The sequence below is a fragment of the Colius striatus genome, chromosome 3 (genome assembly GCF_028858725.1).
Source record: "Colius striatus isolate bColStr4 chromosome 3, bColStr4.1.hap1, whole genome shotgun sequence".
In the NCBI taxonomy this organism is placed as follows: Eukaryota; Metazoa; Chordata; class Aves; order Coliiformes; family Coliidae; genus Colius; species Colius striatus.
Window position 1 is genome coordinate 2,023,183 of NC_084761.1, and position 16,606 is coordinate 2,039,788.

The 16,606-nt window shown below is 52.9% G+C and overlaps 1 protein-coding gene across 3 annotated transcripts in view; it reads right to left on the bottom strand.

The window, feature by feature from the left end:
• LOC104562020 (ankyrin repeat and fibronectin type-III domain-containing protein 1) overlaps nucleotides 1-16,606 on the bottom strand; it is a 235,380-nt gene that overhangs the window by 158,701 nt on the left and 60,073 nt on the right. For 2 of the 3 annotated variants that reach the window (XM_061993029.1, XM_061993028.1), the window contains exon 4: nucleotides 7,268-7,461. The exons of the other annotated variant lie outside the window; for it this stretch is intronic. In XM_061993029.1, coding sequence (XP_061849013.1) covers nucleotides 7,268-7,461 — 194 coding nt within the window. The remainder of the gene's footprint in view (nucleotides 1-7,267; nucleotides 7,462-16,606) is intronic. 3 annotated transcript variants of the gene reach the window in all.

Genomic DNA, 16,606 nt, shown 5'->3' on the forward strand with positions numbered 1-16,606 from the left:
TGTCCTGTTGCTTGTCACTAGAGAACAGACCCACCCCCACCTCACTGCAGTTTCCTTTCAGGTAGCTGTAGAGAGCGAGGTGTCCCCTGAGCCTTCTTTTGTCCCCAAATCCCTCTGTGGGTACCCTACAGCCCCCACAGCTGCAGTGCACATCCCTGCCATTCCTTACCCCCACCTGCCCCAGACAGCAGCCCCTGCTCCCACCCTGAGCAGCCTCATGTACCCACAGCTCCCAACATCTTCCTGGCAGGAATCAGTTAAATACAGCCAAGCACAACAAAGACTTGGCCAGAGTCAGGGCCTCCAGGTGCTGCTGCAGGATCCAATATTATTACTCAGAACAATCAGCAGACCAAAATCCCAATACTTAAAAAAACCCCTTCCTGCTATTTAACTCTAATAGGTTTATCCCATTTTAAAGGGTCATTTGTAAAGAAATTACACATCTCACTCATTCTTCATCCCCCCCAAGTCCAATAAAACATTCCACACAGAAAGAAAATGGGGTTGCTTTGGTGTTTTTGTAAAGGAATCAAAATCCTACAATCAGAACCACATCGAGTTCTTGCTGCTGGCATCAATGCACCTGTATCAAACCTTCCTCCTGCAGGTATTCACATGCTCTGTGCTTGGGGACAACAACAGATCTTGCTTTATGGATGGGAAAACATGAGGCATCTCAAATGCTGCAAATTGCAAGAGCATGTCCTGTCCCCTCCTCCTTCAGAAAACTCTTTATGGCACAGGCAAGAACAAGCAAGGACAGAAAGCAGCTCTCCAGTCTCCTCAAGCTCTGTGCAGCCCCATCTGATGCAGCACTGCAGGGCTGGAGCATCCAGAGACAAAACCTCAAAGGGCCACAGAGGTGATGGAGTGGAGCATCTGCCTTGTGATGAAAGGCTGAGGGAGCTGGGGCTCTGCAGCTTGGAGGAGCCTGAGGGGTGAGCTCAGTCATGTTACAGATCCATCAAGGGTGGGTGTGAGGAGGCTGGAGCCAGGCTGTGCTCAGGGATGGACAATGACAGGACAAGGGGCAACAAGCTGCAACAGAAGAGGTTCCAAAGCAACACCAGGACAAAGTTGTTCCCCGTTGAGGTGAGGGAGCCCTGGCAGGGGCTGCCCAGATGGGCTGTGGAGGCTCCTTCTCTGGAGACATCCCAACCCAGCTGGATGAGTCCCTGTGTGCCCTGCTCTAGGTGCTGCTGCTCTGGCAGGGGGTTGCACTGGCTGGGCTTTGCAGCTCCCTCCCAGCCCTTGAGACTCTGTGATGAGAAAGCAACTGGCTGAATTTCATTGCAACAAAAGAGAAACACAATAAAACACAAGAGGAAAGGGCTCTGTGGTATCAGCTCTCTGCTCTTTGCAGCCTGGATGGCACATGCATTTTATTGCCAGTGGCATCTTTACATCTGGAGTTTGCCCTGACTCCAGCCCCCAGTCAAAAATCACTTCTCAATAGCCATCACAAAGAAACAACAACACTCTCTTGCTCAATTTGTGGTAAAAATGGTCAGTTCTTGGCCATTGAAGCCCAAAAGGGCATCTCATGTGACTGCCTTCTGCAGCCTCTTCCCAAGGCAAGATTTGTCTCTTGCTTCTGAAATAGCCCCTTTGGGCACAAACGCCCCTGACTCTGCCACGCCAGGGCTGAGGCACAAAAGGCTTTTTAAAGTTTAAAGCAAATAAAGGCCTTAAGATAAAAAACCAGTCCCAAAGTGAGTGATGTCTAGTTTATCCAGCCAGGCTGAGGGTTTTACATTGAATATCATGAGAGACAGGCTGGACTCTGCAGCCTCAAAGCAGAGACCAGCCACTCCACCCTCTGCGTCTCACCAACAGCCTCTCATCCCCAAGCTCCTCCAGCTTTTTCAGCTGCAAAGACAGTTTGCTGCATGCCAAGTCCTATGAGTGGCTCTGAAGGCACTGAACTGGAACCAGCAGAACCAAGAGGACAGGAGGGAAGAAGAGAAAAGCAGAGCTTTAAAATGCAAACAAAGAGGCAACCTGAAGCGCAGCATCACCCAGCATCACGTCTTTTTCTTCCCCTCCTCTACTTTCCATTTAATAAGCTGCTGCTGCTGCTTGTCTCCAAATGTCAACTCACACAACACAGGAACTGCTGTTTGAAAGCTGTGATTATTCAAGGCACAAACACGTCAGTTGGAGCCCAGATCCTGACTGGCAGCACGAGGCAGCATCGCTCCGGGGATGCGGCATGAAACGGGCACTGACCCGGGCAGGAGATGCAGCCAACACGCACCAAATGCCACCCATGCAAGTGGAACCAGCCCCACTGCCCCTGTGTCCATCCACAATGGCTCAGCCACCACCCACATCACTCTGTCCCTGCCAGCACTGCTCTGTCACCCTGCCTGAGGGAGGGTCAGGGCTGCCAGGGCATGAGGGTAAGGACAGTCACCCACTGCACCCACTCTGCTGCTCCTTCTCCCAAGGACAGGAGTTGGGTTTCAAGCCCCACAAATCAACTGGGTCACATCTGATCTCAGTTTCCCATGGATTTTGCTGCTCTTGGTCTCTTCCCTCTCTGAGGGACTACAGGTAGCTGCATCCTCCAGCACAGTCCTGGATCTGGACCAGAGACAGAGCTGATCCTCTCCAAACCTCTCCTGTGGCTGGGCAGAAGGGCTACAGTCCCTCCTCCCTGGCCATGAAGAGCCACCACAGAGGGACTCAGGACCTTGTCTACTCCAAAAAGTTTTAATAGGTATTAAAAGAGCTTGTTCCTGATTTCTACCAGACAAGTAAATCAATGATCAAACCCAGAATGGTCAAAAGGGAAAGATCAAGAAGTCCCTGGAGAGGAAATGCTGAGGAGAGGAGCAAGACCACAAGCTGAAGGCTAACCATCCTTATGCTCTTCTACCTTAGAGCTGCTCACCTCTGCCACCCAGAGCTATGCCTGGCAATTCTGGCACCTCTAAAAGATGAATCATCTTCTTGGGCTGGAGAATAACTGCTGCAAAATCTTCCTTCCTTCTGAATCTGAAAGCACAGACAGACTGATCCCTCAGGTGCTGCCAGCAACACAGGACTGCACGGGCTGGTATGAAAGGGTCCTGCTGTTCCTCATGCACTGGGGTTGGCACACTGCCCAGGTACCAGGCTGCAGGCTCAGACACAGGAGTCTTCCTCTTGTTAAACAGCACAGCACCATAACCAGCACCACTGCCACAGCATGGGCAGCTCTGCAACCAAAGCTCTTCCAGGGGGAGGCAATATGCCCAGGCTAAGCTCAACAGAGATGCAAGACTGACACTGATGCAGAGGGTGTGGGATGTCTCTGTGAGCATTAGGAAAATGAATTCCAGGCTCCTGGTCTAAGCTCTAATGCAGCCACTTCCTTTCAGCTTCTTTCTTTTCCTCCCATGGGCATAATTGCCAATAAGCTCACACCAACCATGCTACCAAGTGGCTTCTTCCCAGCTTCACAGTGGGGCATGGAACCACCTTCTGAAGGGCTCAGCATGTTGCACAACAGACAGGGGAGAGAGGAGGCAGTGAAGAGCTCCAGAGTGGTCTGCTCCTCCCAGCTGCAGGGCAGAGGGAGCTGCAAGAGGCTGGGCATGCAGAACACATGCAACAACCTCCCTGGGCAGGCTGGCAGATAAGAGCTGCAGGCAACCACCAGCTGAGAAGAAGCCTCAGAAGCTGCAGAAGGAAGAGGAAAGAGAGAGCAAAGAAAAGCATTTCTCAGTCCCACCCCTAAACCCCCACAGGAGCACAGAAGAAGGATGAACAAGTGCAAGGAAACTCATTTCTCCATGCTACCAGCATGGAGGAAATCTCTTGGCACACTGCAAAACGTGACACCAAATAGATAATGGTCTGGAAAAAGCAGCACAGCCCTTACCCCAAGTTCCACTTGCTCTCATCTCGCTACGTCCCAGCCCCAGGGCCATCAGCAGTCTGGGGTTAATCCCTGAGTGCTGCTCTGGGCAAAGGGTGAAGGATGGAGACAGGGAGCTTGGAGCCTGTCCCAGCTGATCACACCATCGTCTTTTGTGGGTTACCTCAAGGGGAACAACAAAACCAGAGCAACAGGAACCCCAGAGCTGTTCACCAGCCCAGCCAGTTACCTGCCTGGCTAAATGAGAAGGGAGGTTTGTTTCTAAGAGGAGGAGAGAGCTTGGCAGCCCCAGCAGCCACAGGCTGCTCTTCTTTCCATCTGCTGGACCCCAGCTCCCTGCCAGACACCTTGGACAAGGACCTGCACAGGAATATCTCCTGTGACTTCCCAGGGGAGTACAAGGTGCTGCCCTCCTCCAAAAGCCAAAGGCTGGGGAACACGTCTCGGTGCCCAGCTGAGGATGTCACATCTCACCCACGCTGCACACAACAGCTTCTCCCACCTTGCTTGGTGACTCCTCTGCTCTCAGCCCCCAGCACAGCAAGTAGCTTCTTACCTAGAGAGAACTCTCTGAAGATGAGCTCACAGCCTGTGGCACGAAGGGCTCTGCTCCTGCCAAAGCCTCGTGTCCCTGGGGTCAGCCTATTCCTGAGCCCATGTGTCCCCTCCCCGGTTTTGGACAGGAGGTAGCACCCACTCAAAGCAAATTCACAAGCAATTTCTTTAAGGAAAGGATCTTCCCACCCTCCTGGCAGCCTGCAGTCCAGCTCTCCTCCATAAAGGGCTGTGGGAATGCCACTTGCCTCACCAGCACTCAGGGCTCAGCAGCCACGTGCTGCCTTCCTCTCATCCAGATGTCACACCCTGCTACCAGCCTGAACCCTTGCTTCTTTTTTCACTCCATGATAGCATGCTGATAGCCCTAATGAGTAACTAATTAGCAATTCCTAACTGAGTATCAAGGAGCCAGGAAGAGAACCTGGGAGGATCTGGACAGGAAGCAACTCATTCATTCATTTATTCATTCATTCATGGCTCTGGCTGGGGAGGGAGCCTTCCAGCCTACAAGGGTTCTCATATCCTCCTCCACTCAACATCCTAGGCACCTTCAGCCATGAGTAAAGCAACATCCTAAACACTTGCTAGGTGCAATCAGGGCTTTTCCTTGCACCCCTGTGCAGGGTTTGCTCTGGGGTGACTGTTGCATGGCCTATGAGTACATCTGCACTCACATCACAGGAGGCATTCGCAGCAGAAGGTGATGAGGTTTGCAGTGGGTCTGACTCACGCTGGGATTTCATCCCCCAGTCTTTCAACCAGCTTCCCTCTCCTTCCACCTCCAGCACAGCCCCCTGGAAGCACCAGCACAGCAACCAGGGACCTGCTGGGTGCAGAAGATGCTCTGGATGTCAGGTGTTTCACAGTGAGTGCTCTCTCAGGCACAAGTCCTGCAAAGTACTTTGCTTAGCCCTCTACCAGACTGTAACCATTTATTCAGGTCTGTCCCTCCAAATCATGCTGCAGGAAATCCTGAGGGACCACAGAACCTCAGAAGCCATCTTCAATTCCAAACAGTGGAGTTTTCTGGGGTGTGTGAAGGAGAGTGTGGGCAGCAGGTGGAGGGAGGTTCTCATCCCCCTCTGCTCTGCCCTGCTGATGCCTCATCTGGAGTCCTGTGGCCAGTTCTGGGCTCCCCAGATCAAGAGAGACAGGGAACTGCTGCAGAGAGGCCAGTGTTGGGCTAACAAGATGCTGAGGGAACTGCAACATCTTTCTGATGAGGAAAGGCTGGGGTGACTAGTGTCCAGTGACCAGGACAAGGGGTGATGGACATCAGCTGGGACACAAACAGTTCCCCTGGCACAGGAGGAGAAGCTGGTTTGGTGCTGAGGTGAGGGAGCCCTGGCCCAGGCTGCCCAGGGAGGGTGTGGAGGCTCCTGCTCAGGAGGTTTCCAACCCCAGCTGGACACGTTCCTGTGCCCCCTGAGCCAGGGGAAGCTGCTGGAGCAGGGGCTGGAGCAGCTCTGCAGGGCCCTTCCAACCCCACCATGCTGGGATTCTGTGAGTTCCCTGCAACTACCTACTACTTGCAATGTCCCAACTGCCTACATCCCTAGGAGTCAACCACACAAGCTTTCCCACAGGTCTTCCTGCCATACCATGACCCACTCTAACCATTTGATGGACTGAAAGGAACACCACACACAGCAGAGAGCAATTCCCTGGGTACTGCAGCACACCCAGGAGCATCAGTGAGATGGGTGCAGCAGGACAGACCCAGCAGCATGCCAAGATCCCCTCTGTGCATGACTTTTAGGAGAATGAATAGCACCAAGAAATGAAATGCAGCCTGTAGACCATTAAAATTAATCCAGGTTTTGGCCAGCTGCTCTGCTGGGGAGCTCACAGGGATCTGGCTGTGAGCAGGTTAGACTTTAAAAAGCCCTACAAATCAAGTCCAATGCTGTTGTTTGAAGGGACATGCTTTATAAGGGTTTTATTCAGCACTGGGTTGCCAGTCCTTATCTTTGTTTCAGTTCTAATAATCCCTTTCCCCATCATTTTTATGGCACCAGCATGATTCCACTGGCAGCAAAAGGACTGAAACACAACAGTTTTGGCATCAATAGTTTTGCCAATAAACTCACTCAGAGCAGCTGGCCCAACCACATCAGTATTTCATTAGGATCAGCACAGGAGTGGAAGAACATGATAAAAACCCTCAGCTGACCTGAAGGCCAACGTGCACCAGAGCATTTGCTCCAGCAAATCCCCACCCCAGGCCAGGAGCATGGGAAGAGCACAGCTCTGCTCTTGATGCAGAGCAGCAACAAGTGCCCTGAAGCTCATTCACACCATAGAAAAGTGGAACTTTGCCCTGTTGCTGAGGCCAGAGAGTCACTGAGGCAACAGCTCACCCTGGCAAGTGCAGAGATTGAGGTTGTGGAGTCTCCATCTCTGGAGGTGTTCAAGAGCTGCCTGGATACGTTTCTGTATGACCTCATCTAGGGGAAAGTTCTTTAGCAAGGGGGTTGGACTGGATGATCTCTAAAGGTCCCTTCCAACCCCCACCATTCTGTGAGATGCAGCTCAAGCAGAGGCAGAGTTCTCTGAGCATCACCTCCCTGCACTCAGTGGCTTTCATGAGCTGACTCTGCTTCTGCACGAGCGTGAGATGAAAGATGGGGAGGTTTAAGCAACAGGCTCAAAGAATTGCTCAGAGAGAAAGGAAAAAAAACCCCAAGCCTCATCAAAAAGTGCTGGATTTAGAGCAAGAAAAAAACACCCCAAACAGACTGGACTTGGATTGATTTTGTTATTTGTGCCCTTGGAGAAGCAGGAAAGATGTGGTAGGGTTTGGCAAGGCAGGGAGGGGTGGAAGCTCACTGCAGCACTCACCACTGGAAGGGACTGTGCAGCCTTTCTGGCACTCAGAGGCCGAGTGCTTCTGGTAGGGCTTCTGCTCTGGCATCTCCTCCCTGTAAGCAGCTGAGTCAAGGAGGGGCAGCCTGCTGAGCACCGGGGACTGCGGGATGCTGGGCAGCGTTTGGGACTTGCCCAGGAGCGGTCGCTGCAGCTTTCTGTCCAGAGACCTTCAGAGAAGAAAACACAAAGCATATCCCTGTCAGTAGGTGAGATGGTTCCTCAAGCCAGGAGCCTTCTGGAACACACAAGACTCAGAGCACACAGTCCTTCCCACCACCAAAATGCACCCTCTGTTTACAAAGCTGCTGCTGTTTCAGTGCAGCCTCCTTCCTTTGCCACTGGCTTTTAATTAGGATTTGCATCTGGAGCTGCAAGCCACGAGCAGCATAAACAGCACAGGGAGCATTCTAGTACCCATTCCACCTCAAAACTCACCCATAAGCAGCACTGAGTAAATAAACAAACCAGAGGGTTCAAGACTGAAGGGATACAAGTTGCCTTTAAGGGAGTGAAAGGCAAACCCCACTGAGCATCTTCCAAGAGACCAGAATGCTCTTTGCAATGGAAACCAGGTCACTCAGGAGACACAGGGACATGCACTATAGGGAAAATCCAGACTAGAGCATGACAGGCTCACACACAGCTGGCACTGTAGAGGTCACAAAGGTGTTACAAAACAAGTAGAAACACAAGTTAGAGGTGTCTGTGGGGTCAAAACTCAACCAAGTCTGATGATGGGGCTCAAAAGCTGCAGGGGGTGACCCAAGACACACATCAAGGTGTGACCACGAGCCACCACCTCCTCCAAAACCCCCAGAGCATGCAGAGCCTAGCAGTGGGGCTTGGGAGCAGGTCTCCTCCTCTCCTGCTTCACCCTGCAGCTTCCCTGAAGGGATGGTCCCCAGGTGCATCAGCATCAGGCTGTCCCCTGTCCCTCACCATCACACAGCCCACACCTGAGCCTGACCCAGCTCCCCAGCACACACAGGGAGGCTTGGCAAAGGGCCTCACCTCACAAATCTCATACTGAATGCTACAAAACCTTCAAATTTCCATCCAAAATTCAATTCTTAGCTGGTTTATGCTCATTTGTTCTTGTGCCAATATTAACCTTTAGCTTAAATAATTATCCCCCCTCTCGTGTGTTTGCTCCCATGATTAATTTCCTCCTCCTGCAGGCACAGCCCCTTCCAGGCTGCACTTTTATAGGCAGATTAAAGCAAGCTCTCTTCAAATGAGCTCCCATGGTTGTTTCCACACCCCTCCACCCTGCACTCAGCATCCTGCAGCTATCCTGAAGCATGGTGCAGATCTGAGCTCCTGGTGCAAATGCAAGGCAAAGGCTCTGCCTCCCTGCACCCTACAGCACGAAACTGTCCTGTTTCTACTGAGCTAGTCCTCCTGCTCACTCCAGGAGAGTGTCATGCAAAAGCTCCTGACCCTCAGCAGCTGCCTGTCACTGCTCTGTTCATCATGATCTGTTGGTGGCTGATGTAATTCAGGGGCCAGCAGTGACAGGGCTCAGAGCTCTGCTGCAGTGCAGCCCCCTCCTGTGGGAAAGGACAGCAGTGCCTCGGGCAGAGGACAGGAGCCACAGCCATGGGAGTGTCTCCACATTGAGGGTTCAGAAATGTAGTCGTTTCTGCATTAATTGCATGTGTGCACACACAGGACTCCAGCTGAGGCCTCAGCAGGGCAGAGCAGAGGGGCAGCACAACCTCCCTCCCCCTGCTGCCCACACTCTTCTTCACACACCCAGATGCCATTGGCTTCTTGCCCACAAGGGCACGCTGCTGCTCATGGTTGGTTTGTTCTGCCCCAGCACTCCCAGGTCCCTCTCCTGGAGCTGCTCTCCAGCAGGTCACCCCCAGCCTGTGCTGGTGCAGGGGGTTGTTCCTCCCCAGCTGCAGGACTCTGCCCTTGGTGAACCTCATGAGGTTCCTCTGCCCAGCTCTCAGCCTGCCCAGCTCTCCCTGACTGGCAGCACAGCCTCTGGGGAATCAGCCAGTGCTCCCAGTTGGTGCCAGCAGGGAACTTGCTGAAGGTCCCTCTGTCCCCTCATCCAGGTGGTTGATGAAGATGTTGAACCAGACTGGCCCCAGAATTGATCCCTGTGAGACCCCACTGGCCACAGGCCTCCAACTCGACTCAGCACCATTGAGCACAGCGCTGTCCTGCCTGCTCCCAGCCCCACACTCCTCTTGCATCAACACAAAAACAAGCTCTGCCAGGAGACACAAAGGCAGAATTAGCATCCTGAGTCGTTTCTATTTCAGTAAAACCTGTGTACCTCTCATTGTAACACATTGCACTGGCACAAGACAAGGGGGATGTAACAGAACACGTGGCTGTGCTGCATAAATGAGTCCTGGGCTCTGCCAGAGTTCAAAACACTCCTTTTTCTCTTGCATGTAAATCTCAGGGCTTTTAAAGGCACCTGCATGTAGCTCCATCACCTGCAGAACTGCATTAGCATTTTAAGTGCTGACATCCCTTTGTGCCTACAGTGCCACTCACACAAATCCCATGGGGGTAAAAAGGGAAGAATCACATCCTTAGAGGAGCAATTTTTAAGCTGCATAGCTGCAGACAATGATTTCTATCTCAGAAAGAGCAAAACAACTAGAAACCTGTTTAGATCCAAGATCTAAACTGGAATCCCAAGCACACTCCAGCTCTGGGGATGTATCAGCCTGCACACATCTGCAGAGGCCTCAGCAGTGACTGTCAGATGGGACCTGGCTCCACTGGGAAGTCACACTGCAGTTCCATCCACTTCCCAAGCAGGGAAGGCATTATCCAGGATGCCACATCCCATTAGCAAAGATCCCTGCTGGATTGTAAAGCTCAATTAGAAAAGCCATCATTGATGCTGGTAGTGCCTGTGTTTAGCTGCTGTGTGGTGTGTTGGTAGAAAGGAGAGCACAAAAAGCCTTGGCAAGGCTGGAAAAATCCTTCTGGCTGCATGCAAGAGCTCAGGCAGGAGCTCAGTGACAGCTCCATCACTCCCAGTCTGTGCCCAGATGGGGAAACGTGGGAAGAGTCACCAGGATGAGTTCTCCTGCCACCAGCCCTGGGGACAGCCACGGGGCACAAGCTGGTTGTGTCAGGCAGGGTGCAAGCTCAGCTGTCTGCTCCAGCATCCCCAGCCCATGACACCCAGGGGACACTGAATCCCCAGGCTGTTATGGAAAGCAAACAGGCCAAGAGAAAAAAAGGCACTGTGACAAAAAACCAAAAGGAGGGAAGGGTTAAAAGACATCCCCAAAGAAATGCCTGGTCCAGCATCTTCCCCATGGTGATGTTCTCACTACATGGCTTCTCCATCACCCCAAGGAAAGAGAGGGGAAGGGCTGAGCAGAGATAAAGGGAAGGGAGAGATAGAGAAGGCTACTGCAAATGAAACCAGAGAAAGCCAGCTCATGCATCCCTCCTGTAAGCAAGTGCACACAGCCTCAGCCAGTTCTCCCCACTTCAGTGCAGGAGAAGCTGCACGTGTCCCAAAGAGCTCACAGCCCCACAAGGCAAACAAGGATTCAAAGGAGAAAGATGATGGAGGAGCCAAAGGGCTGCTCCTCCTCCTGCAGGACCACATGGCATTTCACAGGTACTTGTGGGTGCCTCCTCTACACCCTGAATTACCTCACTAAAGCTGAAGAGCAAAGTGGGTAAAGCTAAAGGGTGAGGCCAGCCCAGGAGTGACAGAGGATGGCAGGGAAAGGAGCCAGGAGAGCCTCCTTATTGCAAAGGGACACCACTCCCAGATCTTCCCTGCTCTTGCTGGTAACAGGCTGCTCAGCCTGCTCCTCCAAGCAGGTGTAACTTAGCAACCTGACCTTAAAAACTCAACGAAGGTTTCAGTTGGAACAGGGAAAATGAGAGACACTACGAGCCAGGAGGAGCCCTCACCCACCACAACCCTCTCTTGGACTAGGGCAAACGTGCCTCTCCCTGGGGAGGAGGGCAAAGGCAGCCTGTGCCTGCTGTGCAGCCTGGACTGCATGGCCTCTTGCCACCAGCAGTGGCCACAGCCACATCTCTATTCCCTGGAACAGCTTGCAGAGACCCATCTGGGTGCAAGGCGACAGGCACAGGGTATCATGTATCCCAGAAAGCTCACAGCCTCACAAGGTTGAGAAACCAGGGCAGGAGGAGGTTTCTCAGCAGTGCTCAGCTCTAGGACCCAGGATTCATCTTTTACTGCCACCCCCATGGTGCTTCACCCCACTTTCTGTCCATGCCCAAGGCAGAGGCAGAGCCTGCTCCTGTGGGAAGCTGCCAGGAGCAGATCTGGGTCACAGACACCCCAGCAGCCCTGCTGCCAGAGCATCCCTGGAGTGCACAACACTCACTGAGTGTGAGCTCTGCTGCCTGTCATGACAGCAATTTGTGTGATGCTCTCCTTTGTCTCCATCCAGACCACAGCAGGAGGCAAGACAACACCTATCTGCAGCTGGCTTCTGCAGAGGGGCTTGGCAGGCAAGGAGGGAGCAGAAGAGGTGAAGCAGAGGAGGCTCAAGTGCCTTAGAAGCCTTTTCTGGACAAAAGCCCAAGGCAATGGTGGCAGCAGCCTCCAGGATGCAAGTTGTAATGGTTTAAAGGCCAAAGCAGCAGCAAGGTCCCACAGAAGGCAAGGAGAGAAGTCTCAGTAGATCACACACCAGTGGGGAAGCCTGGAGAAGGAGCCTGAGAGGAAGCAACGCAGCTGGGTAAGAGCCAGGGTAGCCTCAAAAAGGCAAAGCCTGAGGATTTATGAAGAGCACAACCTCTGCAGGGCATCTGCACATGTCCAGATCACCTTAGTTTGCACTGGAAACCTGACCAACTCCCAGCAAGCCTGTGAGTCACTGGTACTTTTCCAGTGACCCTGTGGATTGCAAAGCCAGAGTGAAAATCACTGAGAAATCTTCCTTCTGCATTCAAAAAGCATCCAAAGAGAAAACCTTCCCTCACTGCCCAGCACACACAGCAGCAGCCAGGGTGGAAGATGCTCACCAGCACCAGCTCTCACCTCATGGGCACTGAGCAGCCACAACCTGCTGCTTCCTTGCAGCAGCCTCTCCCCATGGCACAGACCTGCTTTTTGGCACTGGGGGAGGAGAAGCCTGAGCATCGCTGTGCTGGACAGCTGAGCCCTGCACACCAGCCTCTCCCCACTCACTCCAGCGCCTCTCCATCGCCTGCTGTGACCTCCCCAGTGCCCAAGAACATCTCTGCATCCATCTGGCCAGTCCCAGTTCTGCCCTGGGGACCACAGAACCCTGCTCAGTTACTTTTTAAGTGGCTGGGAGCAGAGAGGAGGCAGAGGCTGCTCCTTCAGCTGCCTGCACAGGACCCAGCTGGCAGCCCCCATGCAGGGGCAGTTCAGCCCTGCCACACCTCCCACACTTCCCAATTCAAGCCAAGCCTCCACAAAACTGTCTTCATGCTGTTAAAAGGTTGAAAGGGTCTGAAGAGCAGAGGATGAGAGCTGAAAACAGAGCATCTTTTATCTGGCTGTGAAACGGTTTCAAAACAAAACAAAAGCCAAAACAGCATTCAGCTTGTGAGTTGAGGGAAAAAAAACCCCACCACAAACCATGTGAAGCTATAAAAATACCTTCCCAAACTCAGCTGAGAGCTGCTAAATACCACCATTTGCACCAGCTGGTTTGCAAAAGCTTCCTCTCCTGCCAGCTCTCTGGCTTGAAGTGCATCTCTCCAGCAGGGTCCATCACCCAAGCGCTGAGCAACACAGCACCCAGCATCAGGGGGATAATTGCAAAGCTGCACATCAATTAGGATGAGCCAGACAGGCCTCAGGGGTGGCTGGGAGCTGCAGGAGAGGAGGCTGCAATCACATGTGCCACCAAACAAGGGGAGAGGGTCTCAGCAAAGCAGCTCAGAAGAGCTACTCTGAGGAGAAGCATCAGCACCCATTGCCCCCTACTGTGACCCCTAGGGGTCAGATACCAAACTACCCAGAAAAAGGCTCAAAATCCCTTTTGGTGGCAGAAGCTGCCTGCTGAGCCTTGAGCACTCTGGTGTGTGCACAGCCAGGGTTGTACCCAGCCTCTGCCAACAGCCTCTGGCTCACCAGACACTTACCAGTGCTGCAGACACAAATCCTGGCAGTCCTGGGTGGTCAGCAGGCAAAGCCCCCCAGTGCCAGCCAGCCTCAGGCACTGCTGCAGAGAAACAAGGGAAAGCAGCCCATTTCCCATCAGCACTTGTGCACCCAAAGCACTGTGGCTGTGTGTTACAGCAGGGCACCCAAAGCACTGTGGCTGTGTGTTACAGCAGGGCACCCAAAGCACTGTGGCTGTGTGTTACAGCGGGGCACCCAAAGCACTGTGGCTGTGTGTTACAGCAGGGCACCCAAAGCACTGTGGCTGTGTTTTACAGCAGGGCACCCAAAGCACTGTGGCTGTGTTTTACAGCAGGGCACCCAAAGCACTGTGGCTGTGTTTTACAGCAAGGCTTCCATTTCAACCTTTACCTAAATGTAAGTGCTAAAAGGGGGAAAGGAATCACTTTGGGGGCAGATAGTGCTGTTCATTTATTCAAAGTGCATTGGTTTCTTCATTAAAAGAAGGGATTTTTCTGGCTCTGTTGTAGGCAGTGAATGAAATCCCCAGCTCAGGCACAGCCCATGGGGGCCCTCATCAGTGGTCAGCCCAACCTGAGCCAAGCACACAGTCACACTCTGACCCTACAATGCCACAAGATCACCCCTCAGCAGAGAAGAGCCCTGGGCAGCTTCTTGCCAACCTGCTACACTGACCCACACCCCATTACCAGGGGTGAAGCAGGCACCCTGGCAGAGGTGCTCAGCCCTAGGCTGCTGGAGTTGCATCCCCTCAACAGCAGAAAGTCCTCAGAGTCTGGGAAAGCAGCAGAAACATTTCTGGAGTGTCAACATTTACCCTGCTCACAGAGTTCTCTCTGATAAATGGGGAGAGAGGGTAGATGAAGGTGACTGCATGAATCCTGGCATGACGTGGAGCAGCCGAGCATCCTCCCTCGTGGCAGCTCCAGAGCGTGACCTGCATCCTCAGGGATGCAGGGCCTTGCAAAGGGCCCTGGCTGCCCCACACACACCTGAAAGCATCTGGGATGCTCAAGGGAACACAAAAGGCTCGTGGATTGCTCTCCAGAGGAAAAAGGGCTGAGGCTGTGCCCTCTGCTTTATCAAGAAGGGTATTTTAGATGCAATAGGAAGCTCATCTCGCAGGCTGGAAGTCAGATGACAAGCAGGATGCAACCCCCAGGGACACAGCAATGCCAGCCCCAAGGCAAGGGGCAGGGAGGTCTGTGTGGGACACAGCCACTGCACAACAGGCACAGTTAGGGGAGAGAAACTGCCCCAGGAAAGAGCAAGGCAGACTGGAATGCAGTCCCTTGCTTTCAGTGACAAAGCTCTCAGCAGCATGCCATTATTAACCATACCCTGATGTTTAAAGGTGGAGAAAGGCAGAAGGAGTTATATGACCTGCCCAAGCCTGGGCCAGACCAAAAACCTCCTACTTCCCAGGTTCACCAGACCCTGAACCACAGATGGTTGTGCTCTGGCTTCCTGGCTTTTAGTGTTGCATCTTCTTTCCATCACCCCTTGTCCTGTCACTGGATACAACAGCAAAAAGTGCTGCCCCAAACCTCCTGACACCCACCATTTAGAGACCTGCAAATATGAATGAGATCCCCCTGCAGCCTCCTCTTATCTAGACTGAAGTGCTCTGAAGCTTTTCAGTTCCTCACACACATGGATTTGGAGTCAGAAAAGAGGCAACAGCAGTGGTCACCTGAATTCTGTGCACAAGATGGGCACCAGTGGCTTGGCACCAACACCAGCCCCAGTGGCTTGGGAGTACTGAACACCCAGGTGAAGGGGCTGCCTCAGGTTGGGGCTCTGCTCCCCTCACACCAAAGTGGCTGCTATAGCCAGATAACCAGGAGCTGCTTATTCCCACCTGGATTCTTTCCCAGCAAAAAAAAAAAATGCAAACTAGAAGTATTTGGCATAAATTTGTATAATTTGCCTGTTCCTGTGGGAGAAAACCCAGAATATAGGGGGGAAAAAAACCACTCTTTAATTATTCAAGTATTTTTGTCTTCCCACTTGGCAACATTCTAACCACAAGTCTCCCTTTTTTCTTTCCTCTTTGAAATGTTCCTTCCTGGGTCCAGAAAAAGTCTCTTTTGTCAACTCAGCCCCCCTTCTGTGCTTCCTCTCCAGCCCTCAGGAGCCCCATCTGACCTGCTGGATGCTTCCTCAGGAGCAGCCCCCTCCTCCTGGGAAGGCTGCTTCCCCAGCAAGGGGTTTCAAGGAGGTAACCCACTCAAACTTCCCTGCAGGAGGGTGCTGGGCTGGGGAAGCAGAGGCAGTAGCAATGAGGGCAAGGTCAGTGCTGCTCACTTTTAGGAGGTCTTTCAGCATCCAAGGTAGCTGTTGGCTGGTCAGGTCCTCCCCTGCTCATCCTGCTGCACCAGGGTGCTGAGCATACCAGTGAGGCGATGGATTGAGTGGTGCTAAGACCTTTCCACATGACAATGGCATCTTCTCCCTGCACCCCAGGGCTCTGCCCACTGCCCCTACAAGCACACACTGGCTCTGACCCCCCATTCTGCATGGGCTCACCCTGTGCCATTCAGCTCAGCAACTCCTTGAGGCACCCAAAGGCACAAAGCCCCTTTCCTCACCTCCCAAGGCAAGTGATGCTGGTGCAGCTAGACACTGTGATGGCTGTTAGCAGGGCAGCCAACACTCCCTTAGCAGCCCTGTGCCTGGCAGGGCCCCCCTTCAACACCCCCCTCTCAGCTCCAAGGCAACATTTGCTGCAGGAGCAGAGCAGGGGAAGCCCCTGGTGTCACACAGGGCAGAAGCTGGGCTGCCCTGGGAGCTGCCCTGAGCAAGCAGGAACAGGCTGAGAAGGGCAAACAGGGACAAGCTCCATTCAGAAATCTCCCCCTTGCCAGTCACCACTTTTATTAGAAGCTGTTAACATTCACATCCACCGTCTGAAATCCCTTCCTTCCCCTCCACCCTGCGCAAATCCTGCTGTGTGTTGCTGCTGCTTCTGTTTCCTACCTGCACACCCACCCAGCTGTGACTCAGTGCCAAAACACTGGGTGAGTTAGGAATCAAACAGTCTTTCTAGCAACCATGACTCACAGACCAAGGCTTTCTGCCTTCTCCCAGGAGAAGTGAAGTCATAGCACCTATGCAATTCCCCTTAACACCAGTGCAACTTCCCCTTCCTCCTGCTGCCCCATCCAATCACCATTCCAAAATAAAGGATGGCTATTTCTGCCTCATCCAGACAAAGGTTAGAG